This window comes from Crocodylus porosus, unplaced genomic scaffold (assembly GCF_001723895.1).
Source record: "Crocodylus porosus isolate Cpor-Errol unplaced genomic scaffold, CroPor_comp1, whole genome shotgun sequence".
Classification (NCBI taxonomy): domain Eukaryota; kingdom Metazoa; phylum Chordata; order Crocodylia; family Crocodylidae; genus Crocodylus; species Crocodylus porosus.
Window position 1 is genome coordinate 17,050,627 of NW_017728925.1, and position 20,042 is coordinate 17,070,668.

The 20,042-nt window shown below is 57.3% G+C and overlaps 1 protein-coding gene across 10 annotated transcripts in view; it reads left to right on the forward strand.

Moving 5' to 3' along the window:
• DAB2IP (DAB2 interacting protein) overlaps positions 1-20,042 on the forward strand; it is a 247,409-nt gene that overhangs the window by 170,711 nt on the left and 56,656 nt on the right. The window contains exon 1 of one of the 10 annotated variants that reach the window (XM_019540982.1): positions 13,367-13,524. The exons of the other annotated variants lie outside the window; for them this stretch is intronic. Coding sequence (XP_019396527.1) covers positions 13,415-13,524 — 110 coding nt within the window. The 5' untranslated portion in view covers positions 13,367-13,414. Of the gene's footprint in view, positions 1-13,366; positions 13,525-20,042 lie in introns of those variants that run through there. 10 annotated transcript variants of the gene reach the window in all.

Genomic DNA, 20,042 nt, shown 5'->3' on the forward strand with positions numbered 1-20,042 from the left:
ACCTTCAACAATGAATAAGAGGGGGAAAATGAAAGCATTGCCCCCCGGACTGTCATTCGGCCTTTTCCTTCTGCTGGGGCCCCGCTGCATTTTCACTTGGAGGGTATGCCCACGCAAATGGAGGCGCCTTCAACCAAAGCATTGAGACACGATCCCAGTGGGCTACTGTCTGCTTCATCACCCGTGCTTGCACTAGTAGCATATCCCGCATAATCCTCACTCAGCTCCAAAAGCTTCCCCCAGCCTCAGCCAAGCTGGGTGAAAAGCACGGGGTGGCCTTCTGTCGTTCCAAAGCTTTCGCGGAGGAAATCCTCGGGCTGTTACTGCGGGGACCTGCTGTGTGGTGTGGCCTCTTCTAAACCCACGCGCTCTGCTTGGCCCTCCCTTGCATTGCAGCGACAATATTAGGCTAAGAAAAAAAAGAGTGAAGAGAAAGCAGAGCTTAAAATCCAGTTATTGCTGGAAAATATCCATGCAGCGCTAGACACCAGCTTGTTGGCATTCTGCAGCAGGCACGGATTATGCTTAAATGCTCTACCTCCAAAGTGAAAGTTAGCAATAATACCGACCCTGGGCACACTCTGAACTTAGCTCCCTCTGATTAAATGAGTTTTTCTTTCCTCGAGCTTGATTTAGTGCTTATCTTCAGAATGAAGGATTTAAGTTAAGCAACTGTTGAGAAATTGAAGGGCAGGCTCCCTGCTCCCTCCCTCCCACCGAATCATAATCTAGGACCTGATGAGGGAGCTCAGAGACGGGTCTTCAAATGGATTCCTGTCTTGGCAGCCTCCTCGTTCCTGATGCAGCGGTGCAAACGTCCAGCCAGACGGTTTGCCCTCCCCACCCTGCTGGTAAGGACAGCCCGGGATGGGAAACCTTGGCTGCTCTTGTCCCTCCGCCTCGGGGCGAGGTGGAGAGCAACAAAGGACTTTGCACTTGCGCATGCAGTGGGAAACCTGCCGTGCAGGAGGGTGAGTGCGTTTGTTAATCGGCTTGAACATCTGAGGGGAAGCAGTGCCGTGGGGGTGATGGCAATGCCATGCAAGCCAGCTGCCTTTTGGAGAGCTTTCCCCGCGCCTGGCCCAGCCAGGACTGGGAATGGGGATGGGGGATCCCGAAGGGTTTTGCAGCACTCCCACCTGCCCGCTACCCGAGCAGGCCTCCGGCGGCTGCTCTGCCCAGGCCTCCTTGGCTAGAGGTCTGGTACCGACCGTGCATATTCAAGACCTAGGCCGCCTGGACCGGCAGAGAAAGCACGTGCAAGGAAACCAGTGGCGAACATCGATGAGGACATTGGGTAGGCAGCTTTTTGCTTGTCCAGGGGATTTGCTGCTTTGTCCAGGGGCTTTTCTGCAGGCCTGGCGCGGTCTGGGACACCGAGGCGCCTCTTCCACACATCCCAGCTCACGATGACTGGAAGCAGTGGGGACCTCCCAAGGCAAGCAAGCCATGGTGTGAAGCAGATGTGTTAACACCCCTCTGCAATCAGAAGATGTGGCTAATTTGCAGTGAGCCAGAGATGTGTCACTGCCTGATCAGCACACGTGATACCCGTGAGAAAAGGTGGAGCACCGTTGTGTAGACACAAGGCACCGTTCGGGCAATGCCAATGCCGTGGCTCAACTCACAGTGCTGTTCCCATTTAGCCGTAGACAGGGCATGAATATCCGGCCCCAAGCCAAGGCTGCCAGCGTTTCATCGTGGGCTCACCAGCCTCACGCGTGCAACACACATCCCAGGTGCGGGGGGTTGAACGTCCCCCTTCCCTGCCAGGCTTTGGTGCCTCTGCTCTAAGTATTTTGTGTCGTGAGGAGTTGGTACGAGCGCCTCGCTAGGAGCAGCCTTGCTGCGGCTGCCCAACTGAATCCGTTCACGTCCTGGAAAGCCATTCAACCACTGCCTCCCTAATTTGCTTGTTGCTGTTAGACCGTTCCTACGCGGCGCGGGTGTTGTATCCCGACGCGCGCTTAAAGAGTCGGAGGGAGCGTCTGGATGACTGCTGTGTTCAAACCAAGGGAAACTTGTCAGAAATGATTCTGCTGATCCCTTCATCAGCTTTTTTTTTTTTTTTTTTTTTAAACTCGTTAGAGTTGCGGTGAGTAGATGAGGCGGGTGAAAGGCACCCTGCTGCCTGACGGATATACCCCGCTGAAGGCACTTATGGCTTCATCTTTGGTCCGGTTTAAACCCCGCTGGCCTTTTACAGCGGGTTTAAATTTGCTGCTTGATTGTAGACCAGATGGAGCAATGGGGATTATTCCTGGGGCAGCGGAAAGCTATCATTGATCTCACAATGAGTGTCGTCGTGCTCTGTGCTCCTGGTTTGGGGCTGGGTATGAGGTTTTCGTCTCGCCCGTCTGATCTTCAGAATTTAAATGCTTTCGTGCGGCACGTTTGTCCACGAACTGCAACTCTTCTGGCCGCACTGTGCATCGCGGACAGGAATTAGCTGCATCTTTCCTCCCAAGCCACAGTTAGTGCTTCATTTGTTCAAAGGGAATAGTTTATGGTTGACAGGAATATCCAAAGGCTCCTAATATACAACAGCAAATACAAAATGGCTTAAAAGAAACCTCTGCAGAGAGACAGTGACTAAATGGGTAGGGTCGTGTTCCCTCTCCCTTTTAAACCAATTTTTTTTTTCTTTTTCTTTTCCTGCTAATCCCTTGAAAACTTCTTGCAGGTATTGCGCGGTCAGCGCTGAGGTTGCTCCCGCATCCAGCAATGTTGCCGTAGAGGATTGCGCTCTTTGTCGTCTTTCCTGGAAGTCTTCTCCGAGGCTGGAGAAGTGTTTCAGGGCAGTAAAACAGCCACTTGCTGGGATTCACCGTGAGCTCTTCCTCTGGTGCTCTGCAAGGTTTCTTAAAGCATGGGGGGAAATATTGCAATGATGTGCACAGGCCCTGCAGTTTACAGCTGTGTTGTTGCAGTGTTTGGGGTCCTTTTCTCCGTGCATTTAATGGTTTGCTGGTGGTAGCTTAATTCTGCCTTCTGTTGCCAAAGCAAGGGAAGGGAGCGAGCTCCGTGCTGGGGTCCAGCTAGGTCACATTCTTGCCCTCCCCGCCTTGGCATGCTCCCTCTCCCCGAAACAGAGCGTCCAGTGTTCCCAGACATTTCCATACTTGTTGTTGCAATGCTAGTGGGCCAGGATGTGCTCTGAGAAATGGTGTCTCTGGAGTTAAATGAGACCAAACCATGTTGTTGCATTGGTTTGGGGAGATTGCTGGATGGCAGGATAAAGGCAGCTGATTTTGCCTCGAGTTGCACCGGTCGAAAGGCCCAGTCCTGAAGTCACTTGGCCCCACTGGAGTCTGGACTTGCTTGCCAGAGGCAAGCCCGTGCGCTGGCAGGCTCTAGCCCCAGTCGAGTGTAACTGTGCTGGAGATGCCGGTGTTGCCCTAGGGTAAAGTAGATGCGTGTGAGAAGAGTCATGCGCCCCTTCTCTTTACTGGAGCAAAACCATTTGTGTGTTTAATATTCTAAAAGCAGAGTTAATAGCTATTTTTATCTCTCCCCTCGTTTCCCACGTACAGCTAAAGTCTCTGTTGATGTTTAGCTTGACAAGCCGGGCTGCAGTTATGATGCCAAAAATCTTGAAACTGTCAGGGAGTGAGGGGAGCAGGAAAAAAACACAGCCGAGATAAAAGAGCCCCGGAGTCAGAAATGCAGCGTGCAGCACACTTCCCAGCCCTCTGAGAGACTTGTTAAATTACATGGGGAGGTCTGTATGGTGCACAGCTAAAACGGCTTTCAGGCTTAGGCTGGAGCTCATTGCGTCGCAGAGCCACGACGAAGCTGCTTGCGCAGCTCCCGAATCAAAGGCACCTGAAAGCGTTGCTCTGCCTCGAGGTACCGCGAGGCGTTAGAGAGAGACCATCACAATCCTCCACACCCCGGTAAACCACCTCTTGTCCACAGGCCTTGAAGCGGCTTCCCAATGTTCGCTCCTTCTCATGGCCCGTCTGTGAGAAGGGCCAGAGTCATTAGATGTATTTGTACTGCCCGGGGAAACTGAGGCACGGGAAAGTTTCGTCGGCTACTCAGGGTCACGGAGCAAGTCAGTGCCAGGGCTGAGAACTGAAGTGGGATGTGCAATACCCGGGTACATTGGGCTGTGGTCTTTCAGCCCAGCATTTCTGCTCGTTTGTCCCCGTCTCCGAGCGAACGCGGGTTCCTGTGCCGCAAGGACTGTGTGAACCTTCCCACGCCCTGCTCGATTCCCGGCAGCACGCTCACCCTGGGTTTCTCTTGAACGTCAGGTCGGGACAGCTGAGCTCTGTAAACGCCAGCACGGCTTTGCACGGGACAGGATGAGGATGTCTTCGGGTTTGGCTGGTTGCGGGTGGAGTGGAGTTTGCCCAGGCCGGGAGCTCGAAGCAGAATGGAAAGGGGAGCAGGGACCAGTGACCAAAAACACCCCAGGAGCAAATAGTTGTTCGGCTCCCTGTGAAGCCAAACGTGGCCTTGTCTCCATGGGTCCTGGCAGCAGCTCTGGGAACGGCTGGTATGGCTCGGATGGGGCTGCCCAGACTCTTGGGCATAGAGACACCTCTCTTTTTTTCTTTGGCTCGCAAGCAGAGTGAATGCCAAGCCCGGTCCCTTTCCTGGCAGGCCTTTGGGTGATGCACACATGTTTTTTCTGAGCAAATGGGGAGAAGTGAGGTGAGGGCTAATACGTCGCACACAGGCTCTCGGAGCTGGAGCCCACGTTCCCTGGGGCCTCTGCTTTCTTTTCAGCAGGGTGCTAATGTTGGTCGTTGTTAAGACAAAACAGAAGGGAGGAAAACGCTTCCAAGGACTTCGCTACCTCAGCAGGACTCGTGGAAGCAGGCTCTGGCCCGCGGATGCGTGGCCTTCCCGCCCCGGCCGGATCGGACGGGACCAAGATGCCGGCCTGTCCGTCTGTCTGGGGGCTAAGACTCAACCCCGTTGGACAAGCCAGCCCTGGCGGTGCCAGCTCCTGCTCTGCCTGGCAGTCACAGCGGCGAGGCCGTAGTGGTCACAGAGGGGCTCCCGTGGCACCGACCCCAGGACGCACAGCGTTGGGTGCTCTGGGCAGGAGCATGGACCTCCAGGGCTGGAGCAGGACTTGTAACCTGCTCCACCGGCTTTTGAGAAGGACACGCGAGCTTCCAGGAGCGCCCCGTCATTTGCACGGCACGTTGTGGGCGCTTCGGAGAAGGCCTTTGGCCGCTTCTCGGACGTCCTGTCTGCGCTGCGTGGCACCTGCTAAGGCTGCGGCGGCTGGTCTCTATCCGGAGTCGTGCGGGTTGGATGGGGCCCTGCCCTCTGTATGGGCACAGTGGCAGGGCTTCTACCATCGCTCCCTAAGGATCAGCCGATCTGAGCACCAGGATTTGTCTCCCCATCCGTGCTTTGAGGGCTGGCCCATGCTCATAAATCACAAGCGCGTCTCCCAATTGCTGGTTGTCTGCTCAACGCTGTCGGTGCTCTGCCCCTTCCAGCAGACTGGCCCCAGAGGGATGCAATTGCTGCTCCTCGTGGTATGCAAATCGGACGGGACTGGAGGTTATGGAGTGACTCAGTGGTAGGAAGTAGTCAGCTCCTCGTGAGCCATTGGAGTACCTTTCATGTAATTCCCCTTGACAAGCTGATGATTTCCTAACGGATGGAGAGTCCCGAGAGCCGAGGCAGGTGCCCTGCCTTCCAGCCAGGGACCGGAGTGATTCATGCCCCACATGACCAGCTCTGGGGGGATCGTGCCTGCCTGTGGTTGTGTTTGAAGGCAGCAGTGGTCAGACTAGGCTGGTGGATGAGGGCAGGTGGCCACAAACACACGGCGTCAGGGGGAGCTCGGCTGCTGACGTTGGGACACGGAGCCTTTGGCCGCTGGTCACCCGTCCTTAAGTCGATCCTGGCTTGCCCAGGGCAGATGAGACAAGCCCTGGCGGCCCGTGTTTGTTCTGACGGGAAAAGCAGCCGCGACTGATTGCGAGTGCCTTGGACTTTGGTTCGTGGTGTTTCTGAGACGGGGGCTCATGCCTTTGGGCCTTAACCCGCTGCTTTCAGTTTTGCTCCACTGACGTGCTACATAAGCAGCCTTCCCGTCTGCTGCCTGCTGGGCTGGCGGGGTGGGAGGCTGCACGCACAGCCGGCTCCACGGCAGGATGGAGGTGAGTTGCTCCCGTGGGCTGGTATCCGAGGCGGAGCTGCTTCTTTTGGGGCCCCTCTGTGCCCCTGCAACCCATTGCAGTCGCTGGCTCCCTGCCCACATCACTGACCATTTCAGCACAGCGCTCGTGGGCGGGCAGAGTTGCCCTGTGCCAGCGCTGTCTCTGCCCTTGGCCCTGGCATGATCCCCTGCCCACCTAAGAGCTGCAGGGGGGTAGAGCAGGGCCTGTCCGTTGCTCCTTGCTGCTTGGGGCCCCTGGGCAGAGAGGGAACAGCGCGTGGGTTGCCGAAAGGGATCTCGAGGGAGGCCGCTGGGCTTGAAGGCCCAGCTGGCTGGTCTGGGGCAGCGAGTCTGGTACATTGGAGACCCAGCACCTGCGGACACGTGCGCCGCTTGTCTCGGTCTTTATTCGAGCCTAGTCCCAGCCGGTCCGTGCTGGCAAGGCCTTTCTGGAGGCAGTCCCCAGAAGCGGCGGGATGTCCCTTTGCCTCTGCAGCCCGCACAGAAAAATAGGTGCGGCGACACTGGTGGCTCTTGGTGTCTGCAACCTCTTCCCACTGACTCTGCCAGGGGCCCTGATTCACGGCTCCCCTTGCACCGGGTGAATCGTCTAGAGGAGGCCAGCGCTACCTTAGCACTGAGCTCGGCAGGCTTTCCCCTGCCAGGGGGACAAGCTCGAGTAGGTGGGGACAGGGGAGTCCGCGACCTTGGCAGTGTCCTGCACTTCAGAGGCCTTCTGCTGAATGCAGGCGCCGGAGGCCAGGGTCCAATGTCAGCCGCACGGTGCGAACCCCAGGCCCCCCCCCGAGCCGGGCAGGGGAGTGCCGCGGTGCGAATCGGAGCAGGAATGGGCCACGTGTCCGTTCTACTGAGAGAGCATTAGCAGCTCCAGCACCCGGAGCAGGTGCAGCGGGGCTTCGCCCTGCCCGGGGCAGGGTCCCGATCCTGAGTCCCGAGCGGATGTGATCCCTGGCCCAGCCCCTGGGGACCTTTACTCCCAGGCAGCCTTGGTGTGTTCTTGGCTCTGTGCAGCCCTGAGCTTTTGGTTTCGACTCTCTCAGAAGGAAACCTGATGGGCGGCTCCGCTCCTGGGACCTGTAGGCTCAGGACAGACGCGCTTCAGCAAGGACACAGCATTGTATCCTGCAGCCTCCAGGCTGCAAACCTGGGTCCACGTTTCCCGCTGGGCTCGGTGCAGAGGGGGAGCTGGCGGCCGGCAGGTACAGAGGGTTGGGCCCTGGTGCAAAAGAGGGCAAACGAAGCCCTCGGGAAACTCCTCAGGGGAGGTCTGCGCAGCCTTTCTTTTAGCGCCGTCGGTGTCCGAGTCCAGCTGCCCCACTTGCTGCAGCTCTTCCCTGTCGTGCGCAGACCCCGGGGACTGGCTGGTGCGTGAGCCGCGGTTTGCCCCGAGGAACGCAAACTTGCATGCCCACAGCCCTGCTCCACATATCCAGAGCCTCCGGCAACCGCACCCAATTCATGTCTGCGCGCTTGGGGTATCTCCACTTCCTGCCGATTGGTGGGGAAACTGAGGCACTGAGCTGTGAAATGATATGAGCACCGCCACGCAGAAGGGAGTGAGGACGTTGCTTTCTACTGGAGCTTCTCTTTTACCCGTCAGACCCCAGGGCCAGCTCAGCTTTGTTATACAGGGGTCTTGGCCTACCCCATCACTCTTGTTCTGAGATCCTTCTTGGTGCTGGCTTTTCCAAAACCTTTTAGCATCGATGTCCTCTCCTCCTGCGCTTGATTGCGTTTTGATCCCTCCCTCATGCCCTGGTGCAACCTGTTCCCACTAGGGTCTGTATCTGAGTTGGAGGCAGACGCTCCCATCCTTACATATTGAAGTAAATTGAAGTATTTTAGTCTTTACATGGGACTGTTGTTGATGAGCCCTGCTCAATCTGCATCTCCTACCTGGGCCTTCAGCCTGACTTTTTCTGTCTGGGAAAACCTCCTCACCATAATTGTGTTCATTAGCTCCCATTCAGAAGGGAGCAGCAGGTGTGAGCTGCGGATAAGCCCAGCGTGCAACCTCAGCTGGGTGCTCATCCACGTCCACCTCACAGGCATCCACAGCCAGTTAATTTAAGGCAGTGCTGGGATTTTGACTTTTTGGGAGGTTTTATTTGCTGTTTTGTAAGTTTTAATGGCATTTTTTTAAGCACCTCTTCTGAAAGCAACTGCCCCAGAAGTTACAGGGAGCACCTGGTAAAGAGGCTTGCAGTCCGCTGCGCGCAGCTCCCGTTCCAGCACGGGCAGCGTTTGCTCGGGGGCTCTGACCAGGAGCGTGGAGCAGCGGGATTCAGCCTGGAAAACAAAGGCACTTTTCTAAAGCAGTTGCTGGGACGCTTAGCCGAGCTCCTCCCATCGTCCCTTCAAAGTTGTGTTCGGCTCGCTGGCTGCCTTGATCAGGGAAAATAGAAATGGGCTGTTAGGGAAAATCACTAAAGGAAAACGGAGATGTCAGTATGTGTGTGTGTGTATATCTATCTATCTAGCTCAGCAGTTTCTAAGAACTGCATTTCCTCTGCCTGTGTTTGTGTCTGGGGTAGGCAGGGACTTTACGGGAGGCTTTGCAGCTTGTTCTTGTGAGGACCGAAGTCGGACTCCTGTCAAAACTGTCATGTTCGACTGCAAGCAGGACCGTCTGGATGCAGAAGTCATCCTGCTCTCGGAGATGTCGGCCTGGTGATGAAAACTGAGTTCAGTTTGCAGATGTTTGCGAAGTAGGAGCCTTTCGAGGGCTGTTGCTGGCTGGAGTGGAAAGGCGCCGTGTGGCTTTTATAGACGTGGAAGGTGAGTTCACAAGGCAACCTTTGAGGGCTATGGGTATTCAGCCAGCCAAGTACTTTCATCCGCAGGAACTTTCCTGGGAGCTTTACAGTCCCCTTTGAACAGCTTGCCGTGCCCTGCCAGGTCCCAACACGCAGCAGTGCAGCAAGCGTCCTGCGCAGGGGGCAAGAGCTCTTACGTGCTGCGCCACAAGCTAGCAAGTGTCGGGAAGCAGAGGATGTGTCCGAGGCCCATCTGGAACCGGTTTCTTACTCTTTTTTCGCTGCGAAAACTGTGTAAAGAACCACAGGTTTAATAGACATGACCCTTCTCCTTCCATCTGAATTCACAGGAGGAGGATGTGGCTTTTTACCCATAAAAGGCACAAGCAGTCTGTCTAGCAGGCAATGGGAAGGAATTAGCTTTCTCTCTCGGCGCTGGGTTTTGTGGTAGGCACGACTGAGTGGGGAAATTGTTTCCAGTCAGAACAAATCTCTAACCTTTGGTTTCTTTGAGAGGTGGTTTTCCTTTAAAAAAACAAATGAGGAAAAGCAGAAGTGGGTATAAGAAAACATGAGTATCATAGTCCCGGCGCTGTGCAATGCCATTGCCAAGACCTGACTGCCACCTCCCCTGACGAAATCATATATTTCTTATCTTATAGAGCAGCCTGCGCTTGAACCAAACAATCGTCCCTTGTAAGGAAACTGTCACGAGCATCACATGTGACCATTCACACATTGCCTTTTACTTTTTATTCTGGGTTTTAAAGACGTTTATTTATTTCTTATCGTTTTCACCTGGAGCAAAGGGAGGGTGAACACATTTAATTTCTTGGGACGCTCTCCAAGTTCAGCCACCGTCTGTAAAACCCTGGGTTTTGCATATGCAAATATTTTTATTAGGAAAGACAAACCAATGCAAAATGCCATTTAGATGCTAATAAGCTCATTTGGGTTTGTTGTCCTTAAAACTGCGTGTTTTTAAATGGGCACCAGCGGGTACTTTAGGCCGAACGGATCCAGCAAGTGTCTGTTAGCCTGAGTTCTGCTTTGCCATCCTGGGTCACGCCGTTGAGGCAATGGTAGTGATCCTGGCAGTATATGTGGGCAGGCCTGGGTCCGGGCTCTGAGACAAAGGAGGAGATTTACTAGCCCTGGTCCCGAGAAAAGAGTTCCTGAGTTAGGAATAGCATCATTGTGAAAAAGTTTCTTAACTTTCCTTTCCCACCCGTTGCTGGCAGCCCGACCCAGCAGCCCAGTAACGTACGAGCTGCCGCGCTGGGGCAGAGCTGTGTCTGGTCTCTGATGGTGGCAGGCAGTGGATGCGATAGAGGAAGAGCATGAGGAGCAAGGCTTGTGTAGCGTGACCTGTACCGTGATGCTCTCTCTGCTCGCCAGCGGTCGTGGGGGTACGGGCTGCACCCCTGACCTTTGTGGGTAGCGGCTCCTGTTGGGCTCGTTCCCCTGACGTTTGTTTTCAGCCCTCGCATGAGAGCCTGAGAGTGCAACCGGTGATGAAGAGCTGTTGGCCTGAATGAGGTTGAGTTTTTGAGTTTTCCTACTCAGTTTCCAGAAGCACCAACTGCCCAGTGCTAAAACCGTGCCGCCCTGCTTCTGTGAAAACCGGGCCGATTTTGAAAAACATTGGCAAAGCAATCTTTTTTTTCCCCTAATCCATTATTTTTATCTCGCTATTGTTTCTCTAATCTCCAGGACCTGGGTGGTTTCTGTGCCCTTCACCTCTGGATTAACTATTTAACTAGAAATGAATTGGAGGAAAAAATAAACAAGTGCAGCGCAGTCAAGGGCATTCGCTGTTCACCGGGCCTGGGCCCCGTGGGACGCTGGCGTCTCGCTGCCCAACCCAGTGGCAGGTGGGGTGGGGCGTCTCCGTTATTTGGCTGCGCCGGGGGAGCAGAGGTGGTTTTTCTTCTGGCAGCCCCTCAGGGACGTGTCCTGAATGGTGCGAGGCAAAGCGAGGGGCCTGTGCAGCCCAACACCAGCTTGAGCAGGGTGGGATAAGACATCCCGGGTGATTAGAGGAGCCGAGCTGACAGTGACTCGGTGAGACTGCTGGTGAGGGCTGGGCGGGGGTCTCCCACGCCCTCCTCTGGCTGCACCCGGGGGGCCGTGGCAGCTAAAGAAACGGGCCTGTTTTTGGGAGGTGGTGTGCCACCCTCTCAGCCTGCAGGAGCTCGGGCTGCGTCTCCCATTCGTACGCCAGCTGGAATATGGGATCCGAGCCACCCTTTCCGCCCCGGCTGTCTTGTTAACTCCCTGGGAGGCTCAGACAAAAGCCCCAGCTGCGCCCTTTCGCCCCAACCCCAAAACCGGTGACAAAGTCTTTCCCCCAGCTGCGCTCACGGGGAGCTTTGCTTGATTTTGCCAGGACTGAGGCAGGCAGATTCAAGGCAGAAATATGAGTCCTGGACCCGGGGGTACCCTACAACAGCAAACCCACGTGTTCGGCCCTACGCGTCAGTTGTATCCGGCTCCGGAGCCCAGACCTTGAGCCAGCCGCCGGGCTCCTCGCGGCCGGCCGTGTCTGTGCAAGCCTGGGCTCCAAGAGCAGGAGCAAACCCCTGCGAGCCACAACAACCCCCTCATTTTTAATTTTACTGAGAAACCTGGGCTTGTTTGAGCTTTTATATATATATATATATAAACTCTAATCCTTTTTTTTCTAATATATTTAAAAAAAAAAAAAAAAAGGATTATTTTTTTTTTTTCTGGCTTCCAAACCAGAGTTGAGTCCTGGCTCTTTCGAGGCTGGCTCTCCCCTCCCACCCGCTCCAACCTCTCGGGTCAGATGATTGCACTTCCTTTATTAATCGATGGTGTGATCATAAAGCCCAGGCATCACTGCCAATAAAAGTGGATGGACTCAGGCTTTAACACCCGAGGAAAAAGTAAACACGGCAGTGACTGAAAAGGTAATTTCCCAGCTGGCGAGAGGGACTGACTTACCCTCCCATCCGCCCCTGGCTGCTTTGAGACATGCGGCGTAACCCAAGTACGAATTAGTTGTGGAAGGAGAGAGTGCCCAGAGCCAGGGAGGAAGTGTTCTGGATGAGGACGAGGACGAGCAAAGCCTGTCAACTGGGGACAAGAGCAGACTTTGGCCTCGCACCAGCCAAAGATCTCTCCCCTGCTTGGGGTCCGAGGAGCACGCGGGATCTCCTTTTGCAACAGTGCTTTTAGATAACACCGGGGAGTTGAATGGGTGAATAAAGGAAACCTGTGAGCAACTGGAAAGTGCAAAAACAGAAGGTGAGGATTGATGACGGTGCTCCGAGGCAGGTATAAGAGGAATCGTAATAGCAATGAGCCCCAGTGTGTTTTACAGCTTCATGTAACGCCACAGAAATGCCCTGGCCTCAAGGGAGCGGAAAGATGAGCTGCCAGCACATCTCATACCGCGCAGCTGAGAAGGGAGGTGAAGATTTGGCTTAAGGACACCGTGACAAGCCCTGGCTCTTCATAAAGTTGTGCTAGGAACTTTATGACTAACAGATTGCAGGAGGATTTGTTATAAAGCCCATTGCTGTACAGTCTAAGCACTGAGTCCACAGAGCACGGTTTCTTCAAAGCAGCGCTTGGCAGGAGCTCCCTGGGCACGGGAAGCAGCCCGGCAGCCAGCTCCTCCGCCCCCTCGCACGCACACGCAGTCCGGGGCAGTTCTCCCCGGCCGGGGTGCGGTAGTCGCGCTGTTACTGGGAACCGTAGTGCCCAGCAGCGCTGCTCTCCGGGAAACCCCGGGCTCGTGGCTGGACAGTCCCTGGCATCTGATATTTTATAAAATGCCAAGGACAGTCCCACTTGAGCGGACGGGGTGGATTCCTTAGCACCTGTCTGGTTTTCTTCCAGCTCTGATACCTGGGGGCGGGAATCAGCAGAACTTTCTCGGAGCCGGGCTTGTTTGCATTCGCTGTGCTGGAAATGAGATGACCAAAGCTACGCCCGTGCGCCTGGCTTCCTGCCGTGGAGCAGGGCCAGAATCGCGTCCGTGCCCAGGGCTGCTTTCCTGAGCATCCTCACAACGCTTGCGGTTGTGCAAGAGGCGCGGTGCTGGCACGGGACGGACTGGCACCTGTCTCCACCGGCCCAGGCTGCCTTGGCGCGCTGCGCCTCAAGGGCGCGGGGACTCGTTCCAAAGTCCAGGTTGTGCGTCTCGGTGCCTTGCCAGAAAGATAAAGGTGTTTAGTCAAACTGTAACTCGCCCTTAGCAGTCTGCTGTGGCCAGGGAGATAAGAAGCAGGAGAGCGAGGCACCGGCACTCCCCGGCGAGCCCACGCACCTGGCGGCGGCAAGAGCGGGGTCCCGGAGATGGGGGCTCCCTTTTGAGCCGTCTTCTTCCCAGCAGGAGCTGCTCCACTGCCGCCGGGGATCTCCCAGGCCCAGCCCCTGCGGGCTCTCTCGCAAGGACCCTTCCTGGGCACCCGGAGGCTTGGGAGCAAAGGGATTGGTGGGTCAAGCCACTGCATCGGTTTCGGCGGCCAGAGCAATGTATCAGAAGCTCGAGGCACGGCTCATGCTGGTGCCCTACTTCGTGGGAGCCAGGAGCAGAGCCAGGACGTCCAGCTTGCCTCTGAGCCCTGAGGCTGCCTGCAGAGGGTGAGGAGCTGCCCCGGGAGGGAGAGGGAAGAGCGCAAGCCCCGCCAGCTCTTCGCCCCCAGGACGGGCTGCCCGAAGGGAGGCCGGGCCCTGCTAGGATCTAGCAGCAGCAGAGCCGGGGGGAGGAGGGGGCCTCTGGTGCGAGTCCTCCAGCCTTTGTGCGCCCCTTTCCCCAGCCCTGAGCCACCTTGATGAAAGCTCGCGGCACCCCAGCAGCCGGAGCCGGGGGTACCTGAGCGCGACCTGCCTGCTATCGCGCGCTCAGTTAGCAGGGGGCCCGAGTCCTCGGTCCCAGCCGTGGCCGTTAGCGTGTCTGCTTCCTCGTCTAGACGCGTGGACCCAGTGCGTTGCCTCCCCGCAGGATGGGTGCGACCCGGCTGCCTGTGCTCCGGGGGCGGCGGAGCTGCGCGACCTGGCGGGGCAAGGTGCGATCCTCGGCGCTCGGCCTTCCCGTGGCGTTGGCGAGCCATGAGGCCTCTCCCGATGGAGGGCGGCCGTGCTGCTCACCAGGGGATTTATAGCTCGCTGCAGACACGGGCGGGCGCCTTTGAGAAGTGGGAAAGGAAACAGCCATAAATACTGCTCGGGGGGCAGCACGGCGCAGCGGCTCCGACTCTGTTCTCGATGAGCAATCCAGGGATGCTCTAGCGGCAGCCGTCTGGCTCCAGGAGCGTGTCGGCGTGCGCCGGGGGGTGCATCGAGCTGGGTGGCCTTTCCCCTCCTCTGCCGTCTCTCCCTCTTTCTCCAGCTCTCTCTTGCCCTCTCCTCACCTGCTGTTTTCCAAGCTGCCCATGTGGTGAGAGAGTTTGTTCTCATCCACTCCAGCTGGGCACAGCCGTGGCTGGCTGCCCGTGGGCACCTCCTGCAAAAGGATTTGTTGCACTAGGTGGGCACCGCGGGCTCTGTCCTGACTGAGCTCTGCATCCGGCGAGTGCAGGCAGGGCCCGTGCAAAGGTCAGTAGCTCGGCTTCCCGAGGGAGCACGGAAAGCTGCAGTGTTCCCCGGGGTGGGGAGCCAGCCGTTGGCCTCGTCCTTGGGGAGTCAGCTGCTCCTTTCCCCTTCTCCAGGCTGTTAGCTTCATCTCGGGCCGAGCGTGAGGAGACGGCCGCCAGGAGACAGGAGCTTTTGCAAAAATAGAGGCGCTTGCCGAGCGGGGTGTGAACCGAAGCATCCTCGGGAGGGCTGTAGCAACCCAAATGAACCGCCTGGCGTTTGCCACCGAGGGGTCGTGAATCCTGGCACACGACGCAGGTGTGAGTCTGGGGCGCAAGCGATGACGGTGCCCTGTGCCACGGGGACGCTTGCTAGAGATGCTTTATCTAGAAGTGGCAGTGGGTGATGCCCGTCCCGGTGACCGGGACAGGCTTGTCACGAGCAGCGCGGGGAAAGCGTGGAGGGTGGGCTCGGAGCTGGGGTCAAGCAGCCTTCGCACCTTGGGGAGGGGACAGCAGTTTTCCAACCGCTGATTATGCCGTCACATGCTCTGGCTTGTGGGGGCTGCTCCAGGGACCTGCCTGGGCACTTGCTGGAGACCTGGCCTGTGCCACGATGCTGCCTTGCTTCAGCGTGCTGGGCTGTGTCTTGCTTGGCTGCATCGCGGCTCCACGAAGCTGATGCGAGGGGGTGAAAAAACACGGCGCTCCCCCTTCCTGCCACCTACCACGGCTCCCCCTCGAAACGGGCGCCGTGCATCTCGTGGCTGCCTCTGCCCTGAGCAGCGGGCACCGCTGGGTAGGAGCTTCGGCGATACCCGGGGTGCGGCTGCCTCTGCCTTTCCCGCGTGCTGGACCTGCTCCTGGGCTGCGGCTGTTCCAGTGTTTCCCACGAGCAGAGCCAAAGGCCGGTCCGCTTCTCCGTGGCTTAATTGCTTCCCGACGGTTGTGTCGCGGGGAACGGCGTGTCAGGCCGGCGCAGCAGCGCTCACCGGGAGCCGTGCTCGTGTTGACATTTACGGTGATTGTAGCTCTCCTACCCAGCTACACGGCAGCCAATCCGACAGCGCCAGGAGCTGAGCTGAAGCTGGAGCTGCTTTTGCATATCTAGTTCGGCTGTGCCGGAGAAGGGGGGAGAGGGGCAGCAGGAAACCTCCCGAGGGAGGCGAGGACGCTGGATTTTGATGCGGCTTCTGCAAAAAGAGACGGCTGGCATGTGGGAGCTGGCCGGAGCGGTGCCCAGCGCAGGTCAGAGGAGTTGCCAGCTTGGCCCTTTGGGTAAGGACCGAGAGCGCTGGCGTCCCTGCATGCTGGACAGCGGGAGGGACCTTTTGCTAGGGCCCGGCGTGGGGGAAGACCAGGCCTGGGCTGGCGAGGGCTGTAGGACGCTGTGCTCTCCCAGGGGTCTGCGGCACCCAAGGGAGAGGCTTTCCAGAGCAAGGAGGGGCTGTGGGGGAACAGCATCCGCCAAGGACAGCTGCGTGCCGCTGGGTGCCGTGCGCAGGTGAGGTGCAGACTGAGCAGCAGCTCAGCCCGCCGTCACTCGGCACCCCTGCCCGGGCGCGGGGCGCTCCAGCTACCTCGGCCGGATCTGCCAGCCCCGGGCTCGGCTTTTGGGGAAGCTCCTGGCGCGGCGATGGCAGCCAGCGTCTCCCCGTGGGGCTGCTTATTTTTAGCAGAGTCTCCTCGGCGCCCCCCTTTGTTTAAGGGCTTCCTATTCATTATTAAAGCATCGTCGTTGTCTTAAGCAGCAGGCCGTGTTCAGGCATCTGGAGCCAGCGCTGTAGCACCGGAGAGGAGCGCGGCTTGCCAACTTCCTTCCCCCCAGCAGTCCATAAAGCAGATCCCGGCTTGCTTTTTCTACCTCCCCTGCTGCTGCCTCTTGAGCCCGGCTGCAGTGAAATGATGTTCGTGAACAAGGGGGAAATCCGGGCTTGCCTTTGCCCCCAGTGCATAACCCCTGCCGGGCAGATGCCCAGCTCACCCCCCTCGCTCTCACGCCCGCGCAGCTGCTTTGGCTTCCCTGGCGTGTCTCCTGGTTGTGCTGCTGCCTCCACGCTGAATCTGGTTCAGAAACTTCTGGCAGTTGGAGAAAGGCCGGCGCGTCGGATCGCCGGCGGGGACGGCGGGTCTGAGGCTTCCCCCACATGCAGCAGTGGTACCCGGGGGTATTGCTGCTGCCGGCCTCGTGGGATGGGCTCCTGGTTTTGCAAGGAGGGGTGGCGAGACGGAGGCCCGCTGCTGCTTAAAGAAATCCGTCTCTGTTGATAATGGGGTAATAACGAGGCATAATGCCAGTGTCAAAACCCCGTATTGTACAAGCAACAATAAAAAAAAAAAAAAAGAAAAAGCCTTTGGTTTTCTCCGGTTACCGGTAACGTTCTGGGTACTGACAATGAAAGACAGGTTTGAATTCTCTTTTGCTTGGCGCGATTTTTCTCACCTTGCACATGACAAATCAATCAAGTCAGCTTCGCGGCTGGGGACAGCGCGTTTCCCCGTCAGGCTCTCGCTGACAGACCTCGCCAGTTGTGAAGCCAATAAACCGCCGTTTCCAAGGGAATTCAACAGATTAAAAACTCCAGACCCCCCCCGGGGGCTGGGGGCCCGGGAGCCCTCGTGGAGTGGCCCAGGTCCCCTTGAATGGGATTATTCCCCCGTGTTGGTGAGGCCGAGGACGGCCCCACCAGGCAGGCGGGAATTGCTGCGTTGGATTCCCCCTCCTGGCGGGTTGCACAGCAAAGGCGCTACGTTCAGGTGAGGGGACCAGCTTCTAACGCAAGCTGCTGATTAAAGTGAACAATTAGAAATAGCATCGCCCATTAACGCAGCGCCTTTCATCCCGATAGAGCCCGAAAGACTTCACAGCCTCTCGGTGCCTCTGACCCGCAGCCTCTTCTACGGGGCAGGATATGGCCAGCGGCAAGGAGAGGGGCATTTGGGCAAGGGACGCTAGCAAGCCACCTTATGCTGTTTCATGTGCACGCAAGTCTAGCCCGTAAAATAGCAGCCTGTCCGCAGAAAGCCATTTCTCATCTCCAGAAAGCAGGTTCGTTCGTGCTGCTGCTGTCTCAGATGTTCCCGTAACATCGGTTTAATATGATTTATTTATTTGTTAAGCGCAAGCAACATGCTCAGCCTGGTGAGGCGGTGGGGATGCGGTGGATGAGTGCTCCACGCAGGGTTCAGGAAGCAAACCGGAAGCCAGCCAGAAGCGATGCGATCTCGCCCAGGCAGCGGTGCTCGGCCGTGGGAAGGCTGTGCGCAGGATGGGCGGCGTGTGCGCTACTCGCTGGAACGTGATCGCCCCACCTGCTGCTAGCTGGAGCTGCGTGTGGAGGACGTAAGTCCCGTTCGGCTACAGATAAAGGTGATTCTCCCGGAGCTGCAGAAGCAGGCAGCGCGTGCAGAGCTGGTGATGACTTAAGAGGATAATGTTTGATTTATTCCCTGCTGCAACTGGTGAAATCCTCCTCCGGATCGGTGCCGGGGAGCTGTCTGCTTCGCTCTCGGTCCTAACAAACGTTCCCCGATCCCCTGCCTGGAGATCGCCAGAGCCAAAGTCTTTTCCCTGCTCCGCTCCCTGGTTTGGTCTGCAGGGGTTTTGCGTGCGAGGCGCCCCGCAGGGCAGCGTGCACGTAGGAGACAGCAGGATACCCGGGAGCTGCCCCGGAGGGAGGGAGGGGGTGGTTTGGCACGTGCGTATTGCGTGTTTCTGGGGATGCCGCTTCCCCGACCAGGAAATGCGCCGCGGCTGAAGTCTGTAACTCGACAGGCCTGGGACTGATAACAGGATGCGAAGTTTGGCCTTGCCCTCAGCAGAGAAGTGGCTCGTCTCGCAGGACCGCTCTTGTGCCGCTCTGCCAAGGGGCACGGAGATTGGGGATGGTGGTTTCCCTTGGCATTTCAGTTTTGCTTCATGCATTTGGGTAGCACCTGGCATCTAGTCCCCTCTGCCCAGAGCCGGTTAGTTCCCGTGTGCGTGCGCGTCACACGGCAGCAGGGAAACGCTTTCAAAACCAGGCGAACGATGGCCGCAGAGCCACCAGTCGCTCAGCGGGCACCTCTCCGAGGGCTTGTCCAGACACAGGAATTGATCTGCAATAAGGCAGGGGGTGAATTCAAGGCAGAGTAGCTGCTCCAGGGCAGCTCCACAAGCACGCATGCTTTCAACATCCGTGTTGCCGTGGCCTCCCAGAGGGGTCCAGTTCTTGAACAAGCTTTGAGGCCGACCTCGTGCTGGAAATGCCAGTGTCTGAGCTGTGCCAGGCCCTGGGGCCGAACATCCTTCGCCTTTTGCCCCTTACGCCTCATACGAAGAGGCAGCGAGGACCTTGGTGTTGAAACCTCCACAGCGACAAGCGCCCCTTGCCCAGCTTTCACGATCTGGCTGAAAGATTGGGCGCTGGTCAATCGGGCTGCTTCTGCCCATCCTGCCCAGCGGGCTCGAGCCGCTTCGCACCACAACGTCCCATCGCTTCTACTGCGCTTGGGGACGCAGTCCCTCTCCCTGCTCTCGGGTGGCAAACCTCCTTTAATAGCTAATAAGCGGGCTGCCTCTCTGTAGGACATCCGTGTCCGTGCCAGGAGCGGCAATGCTGTTAGCTCTCTCTGGAGCTGATGTGATAGCTTCTGAGATTTTTTTTCCCCCTTCATTTAAACTGAGCCTGGGAGAGACAGAGAAGGGGGATTCCAGTAGGGCACGTGGCCAGACAAACCAAATGTGCGGTCTGGGGAGATGGGGCGGTCTCCAAGCTGGCGAGTTGCAGAAAGCTCGCAGCCTCCTTGGGTTTGCTCCCGAGATCCCCGGTGGGGACGGGAACGCGGCCGGCTGTGAAAGGGCAGCCCTGGCCGGGCTCCCATGTGGCTGGGGAGGGGGAAGGAGACACCTCAGGCAGACAAGGTTCTTTGGGTAAATCTGATATCGTTTAGTGGACCAACTCAGATAGCTGGAAAAAGTCTTCTGAGCAAGCTTTCAGGTATACCTTCTTCAGGCTGAGGAAGCAACTTGTGGTCTGCAGATGCTCTCTGAAGCGTCTGGGCCGCCAGGGTCTTGGGCGGCCGTGAGAAGATGCTGGGGAGAGGTTGGTTTGCAGGCATTGTGGTGAGAAGACAATGTCACTGCTTTGCATTGGTGTCGGGCCACGGTGTTTCTGCCTCTGAGCTGGCTGCAGCGTCGCAGAGCCGTGCTCGCTTTGGGAGGTGGGTTTGGTGGAGCTCATACTGCGAAGGTCTCCGTCTCCCCAAAGTCACCTGTAGGGTGACCTCCTTCCAGCCCTGCAACAGCGCTCAGTGGAGGAAGGCAGTGCCAGTGCTTCATGTTAGCGGGGCCTTCGCTTGGCACCAGCCCAGACTCTGCTCACGTGCCTGCTTTTGCTCTCGAGCTGCCCTTGCCCCCATGCATCAGAGCGGGTTCAGGCCAGCTCCGTTATGCTCTTGAGAGCTGGATCTAGGAGTATTGGTTCTCCCGGCTGCCTCCTGTGTAACATGCACGTTGCTGGCTTTTATTCTCTCCCCAAATGGCCAGGAAGGCTGAGTTATCATTTCAGTAAGAATAATAAGGCCCTTGCCATATGAGTCACTCAA